The 14,877-nt window shown below is 43.0% G+C and overlaps 1 protein-coding gene and 1 long non-coding RNA gene across 2 annotated transcripts in view; one reads left to right on the forward strand and one right to left on the reverse strand.

Annotated features, from left to right (window-relative positions):
• Positions 1-1,237, reverse strand: part of LOC148128527 (uncharacterized) — a 184,451-nt gene extending 183,214 nt beyond the window's left edge. Inside the window, exon 1 of the long non-coding RNA XR_015746302.1 lies at positions 337-1,237. This is a non-coding gene — a long non-coding RNA (uncharacterized LOC148128527). The remainder of the gene's footprint in view (positions 1-336) is intronic.
• A 1,774-nt stretch (positions 1,238-3,011) lies between these two features.
• On the forward strand, positions 3,012-14,542 carry LOC148128537 (vomeronasal type-2 receptor 26-like). Its single transcript, XM_087948870.1, has 6 exons — positions 3,012-3,215; positions 3,602-3,913; positions 7,980-8,768; positions 9,924-10,136; positions 11,034-11,160; positions 13,438-14,542. The coding sequence occupies exons 1-6, from the start codon at positions 3,012-3,014 to the stop codon at positions 14,346-14,348; spliced, it is 2,556 nt and encodes an 851-aa protein (XP_087804996.1). The 3' UTR covers positions 14,349-14,542.
• The last annotated feature ends 335 nt before the right edge of the window (positions 14,543-14,877 follow it).

Raw genomic sequence — 14,877 nt, forward strand, 5'->3', positions numbered from 1 at the left:
AGTTGGGGGGAGTTATCATTGTACAAAGTCACCACCCAGTCTGCTGCCATCCCTTCCAGGGTTCTGGTAACACATCTCACTTTGGCTGCTTCAGAGGTGAACTCCCTTTCAAATTCTGCCATATAGCTCCCGACTTGTACCAGGAAAAACCCCAAATCTCTGGGATTTCCTCCAAACTTCACATCTAACAGGGGCAGGTGGCGTCTTCCAGGAACCACACCTATTGCTGGGGCTCCCCGGGCGGCAGCGGGCGGCTGCGCTGGCGTAGGCTGGGCTAGGGGGGTGAGGGTAGCTCGACTTCCCCGGGCTGAACTCGCTCCCCCTTCCCCCTCATACCTTGGAGCCATGCTGGGCTTCTCAGAAACGTCCATAAGGAATTTCCCAGCTTGATCCAGCCTGCATTCCATCTCCTCCCTCTCTTGCCACAGCCGTTCCCTCGCACCTCTTCGACTTACAGTGATCCCAGGAGGTGGGGGGGTCTTCAGGGTCTCTCCAATCAACCCCCAATGACCATCTGGGCATCTCAGCTGGGGTTTCTTCCAGAGTCAGGTCGGCCAACAGGTCAGCAGCCGGCATCTCTGGTAGCAGCATCGACTGCCCCCCCCACACGCAGCTCCCTGGTCATCTTCATCGCTGGCTGGAGACGACATGAGATGAAACCCCCTCGGAAGAAAAGTTGATATTTTCTCCGGGTGGGTTGATGTGGAGATTCGGAATAATGTCAGTCTGTACTCCCTTCAAATCCCAAGAAAGAAATACTCAGACTCCATGGGTAGAGCAAAGTTATCCTTTTACTGGAAAATAAAGTGAAAGCTACAGATTTAATTCTGAATCTGAGAAATTGGCGGGCAGATCACATATACAAAGGAATGGAAATGCTCCCACCCCCCAAAGTCCAAATGGCTCTTCCAATTAAAAGTTCTGAATATGATCATGTGGCCATCTCCAGGTGGTGATGAGGCTTCTGTCAGTTGACCTTGACATATTTTGATAAAAGTTCGCAGTTGCGCAAAAGGGGACAGAAGCTAGCCAAGAAATGGAAAGTTAAAGAAAGGAATCCCCCTCCCCTTGCTAACCCAGCAAAGGAATGCAAAACACCTCCAGCCTTCTTCCCCTCCAAATTCCCCCCTCCCTCTGTTGCTAATGACAGCCGAAAGAAATAGATTGGCATAGCAGCAGAGAAGCAATAGTTAGAATGCAGAATATACATATTATGGAAGATATCTTGAGGCTGACAGACAGACTCAGAGCTTCACATAGCTGCAGAGTTGCAGAGCTTAATACAGAGCTTTGCCTAGGCTACTTCTAGTTTCAGTTTCCAAACAGTCCTCATTGACTGAATTAGTTGCTACGCCTATTCATTGGCTGACCTTGTTACAAGCTCTATTCCAGTTCATGAATATACTCTGACATCTTTCCCTTGGCATGAGGGCACTCGTGGGCCCCCTGGAGTCCCAGGCAACCTGGCCTCTGCCACCAACAGCTTTTTTTCCCTTTCCTTCCTCTTCCTCTTTTCTGAACCACCAAAGAGCAGGCTCCAGACTCCCAAACCCCTGGAACCCCGGACTGGAGTTGGGTCTTGGTCTCTCCCTCCAGCGGCTGGGAAAGGACGATCAGTGGGGCCACATCCAAGGAAAGGACCTGGGACCGGACTCCGTTCTCCTCACCACAAGGACAGACCCCGGCGTACCCCTCAGCTCCCCGTAACTTAGCCCTCCAGCTCTCCCCTGTAGGCCAAGGTGGACCAACAAACGTCCCTCGTGCAGGTGAGACAGGTCGTCCCTCCACAACTGATCACAATCAGAACACAGGGAGCCTCCAAATAAGCCCTTGGGGCCTTTTGGGGAAAGGGCTCACTGCACAACCTCACAGGAGGTGGGAATGTCACCAAGTCCACCCCCAGAACCTCCACTTCTCCCTAACGCTGTTCTTCTAGCTGGCAAAAAGTAAGTCTGCACCCTCCACCCCACCGAAGGCCCCTCCACGGTCTCAGCTGCAGACCTCACAGCACTTGCAGTTTGTTTACTAACAAAACAATGAACTTCAGAATGGAAAAGAGCCGAGTGTCCTACATGAGCATGGAAGGGCCACAGATAGAGTGGCAAAGTGAGGGAAAAACCCCTCCACCCACTATAACTTCCTCCCTAGGCACCCAGTGATATTACAGTTCATAGGATGCCCCTTTCCTGCCTCTTAGTCAGTTCCCAGCTCACAGTTTTTATTGTTAGAAAGATGGGGAATGTAATTTCACTTCAGGCACAGGCCGTTTTAAAATCGGCTCCAATTTAAGGATTAACCTAGGAAGTTCTGAGCTGAAAGGAAATCACTGACAGGCCCAGCTCTTAATACTAGGCAGGGCACAAGGCTTCCTTGGTGTCAGAAGACAGGCAGCACCAGAGTTAAGTGCCACCAACTAGAGTGTCAGCAAATTCCATCGCTCTGGCTGACCTTCCTCACAGATGTCTCTGCAGACTAGAGGCCATGTTGAAGGACTGCAGGAGTCAATTCCCTTGTTGTTGAACTATTTTCCTCCAGCCTCACTTTCTGGACATGTCCTGACACAATCAACACACAACAGAGTCCCCAGGGGTGTCTCTGTGTTTTTTTCACTAACATGTTTTTTTTCCAGCTACCCTCCTCACATGGACCCCCAGGGTCAGTGTCCCCAGAGGAAAAAGTTCCTTCCCCCTGTCACCAATCCAGCCTTTGAGACCTCTTCTGCTCCTTCTCCAGTGACTTCCTTTCAGGTAAACACCAGACTGAAGCAACATGGAAGGGATTTTGCATCAAAAAAAGGATAGAAGCACCTGTGTGACAGACATTTTCAGACAGGCAGGGGCTGTGCTCTTCAATGTACTTTTCTTTCTTTTCCAAGTGAAGCTTGAACTGTCTCTTACTGAATCAGGAAAACCACTAACGTTTCCCTCTTGTAAGAGTGCTTTGAATTCTCCTACCTCGTCCTGTGGTTTTTGTAAAGAATTGGGAGCAGAATTGATTCACCCTTATGAATTATGGACCTTCTGCTTGTTGTTCTCATGCTGCTGGTGTCCCAGCCAGTCTCTGGGAAGCACAGAAGGAAGTGCCCGCTGCGTTTGGAGCAGCAGGATGGAAACAGTCCATGGAGCTATTACTACCCGGGAGACCATCTCATTGCTATGATCAACACTGTGACAAAAATGTTGCATATAATGCTGCCTTTTAACAGTCCTCCTTCTATGCCTTCTGGTCATACGTAAGTGTCAGCTTTGGAAGCCATTCAGGTGATGGGTTTGCATTCCCTCCATTTGCATTTCTAATGTTCTTCTTATTTCACTTACTTCTAAATTACAAGGTCTGTTTAATTACCGGAATATTTTTTTATTTCCATGGCTTCCCTCTTTTGTCTTATTTTGTGGAAGAAACTCAAATCCAAAGATGGGGCAGGAAAAATCCTGTAGGAACATTATTTTCCTCTCCCTGTACAATCCTGGGTTCATCACTTGACGACTAAACTAACTGATCCTGGGTTTTAAATCAATGTTGGCTTAAGACTCAGTAGGCTTGTAGAGACAGAGGATTGAATTTACTAAAGGAATTTGTTATTGCTGTTGATGATAATGACATGAATATTTTCTTTTACAGTAGCCTTTCTTTTGGTTTTGTAAAAAAACTCCGCTTCTTTTTTGCCATTCAAGTAGTCAACAAGAATTCCAAGCTGCTGCACAATCTCACAGTTGGTTACAACCTCCATGACAATTTTTTGAGCACATTACACACTTCCGATGCCTTGCTGGACATTCTATCTACTGGAGAAGCCAATGTCCCCAACTACAGCTGTGGAAGGAAGGAGAACCTTCTGGCTCTTATTGATGGAGCTTACAGGGAAATCTCCATCCAGATGTCAACCTTAGGAAGCACCTACAAAGTTCCACAGGTTTGTGTGTGTTTTGCTCAATATGATAAACTGAGTGAGGTGGTGATAGGTGAGGAATAGATGCAATCATCTTCTATGTATAATTCAAGAGCTACTTTCACCCTATTAGTGAACAGGGAGTCTAGGAATTATAGGCATTGTCTAACAGATATTGTGGCTAACAGATGTTGTGGCTAAAATATATGCCAAGATCCTCTTAAATTAACTTGAGATTAGGTAGCAAGAATTCTTCTTTTCAGAACAACAAGAGTTTTAGGTAGAGTTAAAATTATATAAATTTGTATAAGAAATCAATTATTGACAACAGCTTTGTCTTGAAATATCTAATCAGAAAATATGTCAGTTTAGTTTAGTTTAGTTTAGTTTAGTTTAGTTTAGTTTAGTTTAGTTTAGTTTGGTTTGGTTTGGTTTGGTTTGGTTTGGTTTGGTTTGGTTTGGTTTGGTTTGGTTTGGTTTGGTTTGGTTTGGTTTGGTTTGGTTTAGCTTAGTTTATTGTCATTGCACCTCGTACAATGAAATCAAACACCATCTTCAGTGCACATCATCACCATGACCATGAAAATAAAGACAAACACACATCCTTCACCCTTCATACATTGAACCGAAAACCCCCAACACCACACCAACAATGCACTGTACAGCAGAATTCAATAGAGCTACTGCCCTGGGATAGAAGCTGTTTTTCAGCCTATTTGTCCTCGTTTTTATTATTCTGTACCATCTGCCAGATAGTAATAGTTCAAAAAAAGGGTTCCCAGGATGAGATGGATCTTTGAGGATGTTTTGAACTTTCTTAAGGAAGTGGGAGTTATAAAGCTCTTCCAAAGAGGGGAGAGGGCAACCAATGATCCTCTGGGCAATGACCTTAACCCTCTGGAGTGCTTTCCTATCTGCCACTGTGCAACTGGCAAACCCTACACAGGTGCTGTAAGTTAAAATGCTCTCTATGGTGCAGCGGTAGAAGGTCACCAGCAGTTTTTCATTCAGTTGTTGTTTCCTGAGAAGCCTCAGGTAATATAGTCTCTGCTGGGCCCTTTTGACCAGGGCTGCAATGTGAGCACCCCAGGTCAGGTCCTCTTTTAGGGTAACAGCCAGAAAGTTAAAACTGGCCACTTGCTCCACTCGGTCTCCATTGATAAGCAAGGGCTGGATGTCTGATCTGTTCCTTCTATAGTCCACTATAAGCTCCTTGTTCTTATTGGTGTTGAGGACCAAGTTATTGTCTCCACACCACGAAAGCAACCGGTCCACCTCATCTTGGTAGGCAGACTCATCCCCCCGCAGAGGAGTCCCACCACTGTTGTATCATCTGCAAATTTAGCAATAGTACTACTAGTGTGAGTGGAAATGCAGTCATGCACATAAAGAGTACAGAGTAAGGGACTCAACATGCAACCCTGTGGTGTACCAGTGTTAAGAATAAGGGCTGAAAAGGTATGATTACCTAATCTGACCCTCTGTGAGCGTCCAGACAGGAAATCCATAATCCAAAGGCAGATTGAATTAGAAAGCCCAAGGTCCAGAAGTTTAGACACTAGTCTATGTGGAAGAATTGTGTTAAACGCAGAACTAAAATCCACAAAAAGCATCCTCACATAGCCCCCCCTGCTGTTCTAGATGAGTCAGAGCAGTGTGAAGAGTGATGGCTATAGCGTCCTCTGTAGATCTATTTTTTCTGTATGCAAACTGGTGTTTATCAAATGTATGTGGAAGACCAGAAATGATGTGCCGGCAGACCAATTTCTCAAAGCACTTCATGATGATAGGAGTGAGTGCCACTGGTCTGTAATTGTTGAGGTTATTGATAGGGAACTTCTTTAGCAGCGGAACAATGTTGGAAGCCTTCAAAAAAGATGGAATAGTGGACTGGGATAAAGACCGATTGAAGATCCTGGTAAAGACTTCCAGCCAACTGATCAGCACAGTGTTTAAGCACTCAGCCAGAGATACCATCAGGACCGGCAGCCTTTCTAGGGTCCACAGCCTTCAGAATGCCCCTTACCTCCTGTTCCTCCACAATGAGGTGGAGGCTACAATTGGGTGGTGGTTGTATTTTATCTGTCTCTGATGTCTCCACTTCAAAGCGAGAAAAGAAATGATTCAGTTCCTCTGTCAATGAAGCATCCCCCTCAGCAGGGATGACATTGGTCAGTTGATGGTTTGTAATTTGTTGAATCCTTTGCCACACCTGCCTCATGTTATTGCTATAAAAATATCCTCAATCTTCCTCTTATAATCAGTCTTAGCCTTCCGAATATCTTTCTTCAGATTAGCTCTGGCAGCACTGTATCTTGCCCCATCACCGGACCTAAAGGCCTTGGTCCTGTCACGCAAGGGGCGCTGGACTTCCTTGGTCATCCAGGGTTTCTGATTGGGATAGATCCTAAAATGTTTATCCACAGTGATAGTATCTGTGCAGTGTTTGATATAGCACAGAACAGTTGCACTGTGCACCTCTAGGTCAAAGTGGTAAAAGACATCCCAATTTGTGTTCTCAAAACAACCCTGAAGTTGTTGGGAAGCATCTTCTGGCCAAGATTTCACTGTCTTTATTATAGGCAGAGCCCGCCTCCTAAGAGGGACGTACGCTGGTGCTAAAAGCAGTGACATATGGTCTGATTGTCACAAATGTGGTAATTGTATAATCTTATAGCCATGTTTGATGTTGGTATATACTTTGTCCAATATGTTTGCTCCTCTAGTAGCACACTTCAGTCAGGCAAACCAAAGTTTGTTGCTTTATAGAAGTTTGTGTAGCAGTTGATATACTAAACAGAAGCATTATGGAGGAAATGGATTGCCCTTAAAGTAGTGCTCAGACTGTTGGCCCTGATCCAGCCCCTGTTTGAGAGGGAGGTTTGAGTTCAATAGGGCAACAAGAAGGAGAATCGATACTTACTAAGGGGAAGACAAGGAACATATTTGAACCCTTGTTCTTCAGTCTGGATATCAATGACTTCTGTGCACTAAGGAAGGATCCTGAAGTGCACATGCCTAAGGTGCTAAGTGCATTTCGGAATGCTGATAAAATGAGATTATTATCATATAAACTGGAGTGTGTAGACTGTTAAGAAAACTACTGACATAATAATTTAATGATTATTGATGAATCAAAAGTTATAGTCTTTGGAATATGACACCATAGTCAAGATGCCTCTTTGATGGTGAGGCAAGTAACACCTTTCATTACCTGGCGAAATCTTCACTGACCCTGGATATGGCTTCACACAAGCCAATTAGAGAAAGGATACAGGTGAATTTATTGCTTGAACTTTAAAAAAAAAATCACTTGTTTCTTTTTCATTTATTACAATATATAATCTCAAAGTTACTCACAAGCCCTTACATCAAACTGAGGTTTGGGGTTTTATACATATCATTATTAGAACAAACTCAATCACATCGCTAGTAGAATATCTTGGAGGTGGACAAAATAATATCCTGAGAGCTTAACTGGGAATTTATTCAATCTTTCTTAAATCAGGGCATATAATTATTACAATTAAAGGTATGAAACCTGTAAAGTCTCCCAAATTCTCTGTGTTAGAACTGCAAAATTTGAATTAAAGACATCTCACAATTATATCAGGAGATGCATTCTCACTTCCTCTTATACAACTGGAGAACAGATCTACTATCGGAATGCCAATTAGCTAAGAAAGAGAGAGATCATCAGTGCCTTGGACCAGATAATATACAAATGACCTATTGGCATCCATATATTAAAATAATATATACCCTAAGATGTCAGAATTTTAAAAAGTATATATAATACAGCAAACACTTCAGTTGAGATCCGGATATGTGAGTCTGATTGTAATAAATTATAGGAGTGATACAGAAATGATGTGCATGTTTTATTCTTAATTTATTGTTGCATCCTGTTTTATAGACAGACTTATTAATGTTCTGTGTTCTGCATTCCACATTTTGATATGGCTTAATGGCTAATCAGTAAAAATTATTCCAATATGTTCATGAGAACCAATAAGGAGTTATTAATATCTACTATTTGGGACTTGATCCAATTCCAAATATAACACAGCATTCCTCATTGCTTTTTCAGATCAGTGTTGAACCTGTTTCAGGGACCCTGAGTGATAAAAGTAATTTCCCCTTTTTCCACCAGTTGCTCCCCAAAGAAGGGATCCAGTACCCAGCAATCATCCAACTGCTCCTCCATTTCAGATGGACCTTGATCGGCCTCTTTGCTCCAGACACAGAAAAGGGAGAGAATTTCATGAGGACTTTCCCTCCAATGCTTGTCAGGAATGGGATTTGTGTTGTTATATCGCAACAATTCTCAACAACTGGACACACATCACCCATCAGAGATGACCTCTCCAGGTGGAGACAAGTTAATGTCTTCGTCCACTTCATAGAAAATGTTTCCCTTGTGGACAAAATTATTCCTTTCTATTTTGCACTCAGGCGTTTGCCAGGACCCGTTGAAGGGAAAGTTTGGATCTTGACAGTCCTGGGTCATGTGTCAATTCCAAAGCCCAGACTTTTGAGATATGTCCATAGTTTTTGGGCTTTTCATACGAAATGCAAGGAGAAATATGATCGTTTTGAATCCTATTTATTTTTGGAACCCCAGATTGAAGATCACTATTTCCATTGTTCTCTTTCCAAGCACATCTTTTCTGTCAAAGGCCGGAGAAGATGCACCCAGAAAGCCCCACTGGAGACCCAAAGGAAAAGGAACAGGATCCGGATCAAAAATCACTCCTATCTGTACACTTTCCTTAACACTCTGGCCCAGGCCTTGAATGCTGCCTATTCCTCCATTTCGAGAAGGAGAAGCAAGGAGGGCGAAGAGAGGTTGGGGGCTCCAAGGCTGCAGCCATGGCAGGTAAGGGTCCCAATATGGATCCATCCAACTTAGTTATTTTGGGGAAAGTATCCAAAGGAGATGGAGAGAACAATCTGAGCCTCTTTGCGATACAAAAGGGCAAAGGCTTTGACCAGTTTAATCATTCATGGGGTAATATTCCAAAGAGTGGGCATCAGGATAGATATATTTAAACACTGCTAATTGTAAAAAGGAGATGTGCATTTTCAAATGAAATCCTGGCTTTATGGGTTTGTGATTATCATTGTTGAACTTTACCTTCATACCCCGTGACTATCTAGCCCAACCTCTCATCTCTTCCAGAACCCCACTTTTTTCTGACTGAGGTTGCTTGGTCTTTCCAGGAAAAGGATCAGTGAAGGGGAGACGAAACTTCTCTGCTTTAAAATGGCTTCTTCCTTTTAAGACATTTTCCCTCCCATTCAGCCAGAATCTCCATCCTGTGACTGGATTATTTTTCCATGTCTCACTCTCTGGAATAATAGAGAGTGGGCCGTTCTTAAGCTCCTGTCTAACGTCTTTCAGTGACTGGAAGGGGACTCCATCCTCCCTTCTCCAACGGAGAGGTTGTGTTAAGCTGGAGAAGGGGCTCCCAGACTCCTCCTGATCCTCAGAAAGTTCTCCTGGAAAGAGCCTTGTGGTGCCTGCAGGGGGATCTGATACTTGAGTTGGGGTCTCCCCAAACCAGAAGATTACAGGGAGTTTTCAGGGAGTTTATGAATAATCTCTTTATTGGTTGGTTTGTTCATTTATGTTCTGATGCTCTGCACTGTTCTATATAATTGACAATTTTTGTCCATTTTGCTTTATATTGATAAATATGATTGACACATTTTTGCTCAATCCTTCTTTCTCACTTTTGAAGATAGTAGTAACTCTTCTTCCAACTAAGAATACCTGCAAATCATGTGCAAGAAAGATTCAAATTTTTATTTATTTATTTGATTTGTCAATCGCTTACAAGATAATAGGTATAAGTATAAACATGAGTAAGAATACAGAAAATAGGTACGATTAAATGGGGACAATAGGACAGGGACAGGAGGCATGATGGTGCACTTATGCATGCCCCTTAAATGTGAAAAATGTGAAAAGACACACGAGATAAGAACCCAGAATTTCTGCTTTTAACATTTCTGAATCTTTTCATTTCAGTTTCATCCCTTTCTGGCGAAGCATCAGTTTTGCAACCTTTCCAACTTTAATTTATACTTGGACCAAAATGGAGATATAGCGGCAGCTCTTCTTCTCAGGACCTGGGCGGTTCTCCCAGATATGAAGTTTGTCTACCAGGCCACAGGGACTTTTGAAAGAGAGGCTCTGATTGTCAACCAAAGTGCTCTTTTACAGGTAAGCTTGCTCAACAAGGTGTCTGAAATATTGGCTCCTTTTCTCTGTTTTCCAAAGTCTCAGGGACCATTTCAAGTCTGCTAAGCCTAAAGGCCACGGTGGATGACCTTCAGTGAGAATTGAATGTGGGAATTGATTGTTTTCTTGACTGATTTGCAGGCTTCAATATTATTCAACATTTTGAGGGACACGTTCTCATGACCTCACCTCCACCTCTTCTCACTACAGTCCTAGAAAATAAAGAATTTGTTTTATGCTTGTTTCACCAGCGTGGCAGCTACATGAACTGAACAAATAAATATGCATAAAACAAAGAACATTCAGTTTAAAGTTGATAGCCTAAATTTTTCCTTCGTATGTTACTGGGAGACTGTTTTGGGACTGTCAGAGGGAAGATTCTCCAGAAGAAGAAATCTTTACTTGTTCTGCTGGTCAAAGGTTTCTTTCTTCATTACAGGTTTTCTCTATTTTAATAAATCTGGTATACAAAAATGTAATAAATCTAAAATGTATTCTGAATGTAATAAATTCTAAAATTTAATAGGAATAGATCAGCATACTTTGAAATCATGGCTTCATAAAGAAGGGAGGAGTACATGTTAATAGGGTCATTAGGAAGAACCGACAAACACTTAATGCTTAAATCTGTTTTCGATTCCATCCCTCCAAACTTTATTACATGGAAAAGTCCTTTCTTGCTATGTGATACGTCAGAAGCAAAAGGCAGGAACTACAGTAAATGAAGAACCTGTCTGTAGTTGTGTCTCCTACAACCATTTGGAACTAGAGAGAGATTTCATAATTTATCTAAGACAAGACTAGATGCTAATGGGCTAATGTCCATGTCTACCTCCATTTTCCATGGATGGTGAGTATTAACACACTTGCTTTGGCATTCCTTCTTTTTCTACTCAGTCCCTGCCTCAGTCCAGATGTGTGGAAAGTTGTCCTCCTGGATTTGTAAAGAAGGCTCGAGAAGGAGAGCCAGTTTGCTGCTATGACTGCATTCCTTGTCCGGAGGGGACCTTCTCCACTCAGGAAGGTGGGTGACACCAATGAAGATAGAAGGCCTGGTGGAAATGGATTCATCCAGATCATTTTGATGAAAGTACATGTTGAAAGACACATTGAAGCTTAACTGTTTCCTTGTTTATTGTCGAAATGCACAGTTTCTTATCTAAGGCGATGAATAACCCAAAGACCTTAAATTAGAGCTAGGAAGAGAAAGAAAAGCAAGGCAGATTGGACAAATTTTCCAGGGAAAACAATTTTTTTGCTTCTTAATTTGGATGTGTCCATTTTAACCTTTCTAGGAAGATCTTTGAAATTAGAGGAATTGACTTATGTCCATTGCTTTTTCCCATCTGAAACAGATTTTCGTCATGTCATCCCCCAAAATTGATGCATAAAAAGTTTTATCAAGCAATTAAGGTCATCAACTGCCATAAGGAGAAATATCTTCTTGAAGGATCAGAGATGGAGAGCTTTTGGGCTTTTTGAGTTTGTTTGTTTGTTTTTGTTATTGTTGTTGTTGTTAAACAACGAAATAGGAACCAGAGCCCCAACCAAAAATAAACCCAGCAATGGTTCAAAGGGGAGGGGGGGAATCCCTTAATACAGAATTGTGATTAGGTTGAAAGAGAACTCACAAAAAGCATAGAAAATAGAGGACTAATAAAAATAAGAAGGTGCAGGAAGCTAGTTCAGTGCTTGAACCTCTGGGTAAATCTAGAGAGTAGGAAGGAAATCAGTTCATCTGCTGGTTCTTGGAAGAGGAAGACCACAGCTTTCCAGGAGGGGAATCTAGAGCTCTAATAAATAAAATAGACCCTCAAATCTGACACATTTGTAGAAGAGTAAAAAAAGACGCCCCAAAATAGGCATCCCAAAAATTCAAAGAAAAATTCACATTGCACCAGAGAAGACATGTTAAAATACAAGCCCAAAGGTAAAGCTGAATATGTACGAAGCTGGTCTGTATGGATGGTGTAAGATGGCCTCCGTTTCCCCCAAGACCCTTCAGGGCTTCTGCTCCGGATGGCTCCCACCCTGACTGGTCTTCCAAAAGCCACAAAAGTCAGGCTGCCCTGCAGGCTCTTGAGCAGAGGGAGGCTGAGCCCCTCCTGGGGGGGGGGGGATAGGGGGCTACAGGGGGGCTTTGGGGACCCTTTAGGACTCATTTTATCTTTTTGAATAACAAGCAATCTAGAAATACTGGGAGTCAGGCAATCTATCATTTGCATAAAGAAACAAGCAAATTCTTATTAGTTTGTCAGTGTAAAATATCTAGTTGAGATTAACATGGAAATCCCTTTTAAAATATATTATTTCTTTATATCCCATCATTACTATATATAAATTTTTCATAACAACTTTCATTCTAATTTTATTAATCCTACCTCATGGATTCAGTATCACCTGTGCATTAATTACATGCTTGCTCTCCCGAAATGCTATCAATCAGTGGTGGGTTTCAATTTTTTTTACCACCAGTTCTGTGGGCGTGGCTTGGTGGGCATGGCTTGGTGGGCGTGGCTTGGTGGGTGTGGCAGGGAAAGGATACTCCAGTCAGAGGTAATATTTGCCAGATCTCCGAGCTACTTAAAATTTCTGCTATCGGTTCTCCAAAACTGGTCAGAACCTGCTGAATAGCATCTTTGGTATCAATACATTTAGACCTATCTAATTTCATACAAGGAAGCCCTTTGGTCAGAGATTACGACTGTAATCCAATGGACAGAAGAATGTGGAAACCTTCTTAGATGCCACTTCAGAAACTCCCTCTGAACTGCATCAAGGATCTTGTCAATATCCAATGAGAGGAGAGCAACCGATTCCTGGATGGAGAGACCTGGTGTGGGCAGTTAAGGGGGCACCACATTGCACCCATGTTAGAGCTGCTCCTGGTAGCCATTTCAGGCTATTTGTGAAGCGACATTTCTCTACCAGCCATCTAGATTTCATAGGATAGGCATCCTCTGGGTTCAGAATACTGAGAAATGCCACCTGGAAGGACCCAGGACGTTTGCCTAGAAAGATGATCAGATTCATTATTTACCTGTAATAATGTAGGTTCCTATGAAGCTTCTTAAGAGAAGACAGGGATTGCTTTAGGTCCTAGGACTTCCCCAAATTTCATACAACTTACCTATACAGATTTCAGAAAGTGATATTTTCTTATCCCCCCCGCCCCCCCGTGGAATTCTTACCCAATACATCTCAGAAATTCTCCCTGTTATCAGCTGTTCTCCAACAAAGGTATTTCTAGAAAGGTAAAATGACAGATAATTAAAGAAATATTGCTTTTTGACTTTCTCAGATACAGGAAAATGCACCAAGTGTCCTGATGATAAATATCCAAATCAACACAGAGTCCAATGTATCCCGAAAGTTATAACCTTCCTGTCTTACGAAGAACACCTGGGCATCATCCTGGTCTCTTTTGCCCTACTCTTCTTCCTAACCACAGGCCTTGCCTTAACCATCTTCATGAAATACCGAGAAACTCCCCTTGTCAAAGCCAACAACCGGGACCTCTCCTACATCCTCCTGGTCTCCCTCCTGCTTTGCTTCTTGTCTTCTTCTCTCTTCATTGGTCAACCAAGGAAAGCCACCTGCCTTCTCCGACAAACAGTCTTCAGCATCATCTTCTCAGTTGCTGTTTCTTCTCTCTTGGCCAAAACCATCACGGTGGTGCTGGCCTTCCTGGCCACAAAACCAGGAAACCGAGCAAAGAGATGGTTGGGAAAGAGCTTGGCCAACTCCATCATTCTTTCTTCTTCTTCTGTCCAAGTGCTCAACTGCTCCATCTGGCTGGGAGTTTCTCCCCCCTTCCCTGACTCTGACCTCCTCTCCCAGCCTGGAGAGATCATCCTGCAATGCAACGAAGGGGCCGTTGTCATGTTCTACGTCACCCTCAGCTACATGGGCTTCCTAGCTGTCATCTGCTTCACGGTGGCTTTCCTGGCAAGGAATCTGCCCGGGGCCTTCAACGAAGCCAAGCTGATCACCTTCAGCATGCTGGTCTTCTGCAGTGTCTGGGTGACTTTTGTGCCCACCTACCTGAGCACCAAAGGGAAACACATGGTGGCTGTGCAGGTCTTCTCCATCCTGGCCTCCAGTGCTGGTCTGCTGGGCTGCATCTTCATCCCCAAGTGCTACATTATCCTTCTGAGGCCAGACCTGAACACAAAGGAGCAGCTTACAGCCAGAACAAATGTAAAAACATAAGACATAACACCATGACATTTAAAGAATTGTAAAATTTCCTTTTATCTCAAAATAGACACTAATTATTTCAACTTAGATAGTGTGCAGGAATCAAAAAAATCATGCCTACATTTTTCAATGGGAAATGTTTGAATGACTGTAATCCTTGCAACTCTCTTCATCTCAATAAATCTTGCTAAAGGGAACTCTGAAAATCATTCAGAGGAATTTGTTATTCCGCCACTGCCAATGAATTTGACACCTTATTCATACTGAGAGCAGCTAATAGTGTATCTATGAGAGAATGAATAGGAAAAATGGTAAGATGGCTGGTGTGGGAGCCAAGCTCCAATTATGTTGTTTGACAATGTCCATGAGAGCCATTGGCCATCCCACCAAGCCAGAGAAGGCAGAGGCTTCCAGGGCCTTTTGCTTAGATGTTCTCATTCAAGGAGACCTAGTTAGCACCCCTTTCCCATAGCTGCTTCTGTCCTGTGAAAGAAGCTTCTCCATGAGATCCACCATCCTCTCTCTATCCCCTGATTAAAGT

The sequence above is a fragment of the Notechis scutatus genome, unplaced genomic scaffold (genome assembly GCF_049901735.1).
Source record: "Notechis scutatus isolate UNSWTSFEM ecotype Mainland unplaced genomic scaffold, rNotScu1.2 NSCUSCF28, whole genome shotgun sequence".
Taxonomy (NCBI): Eukaryota; Metazoa; Chordata; class Lepidosauria; order Squamata; family Elapidae; genus Notechis; species Notechis scutatus.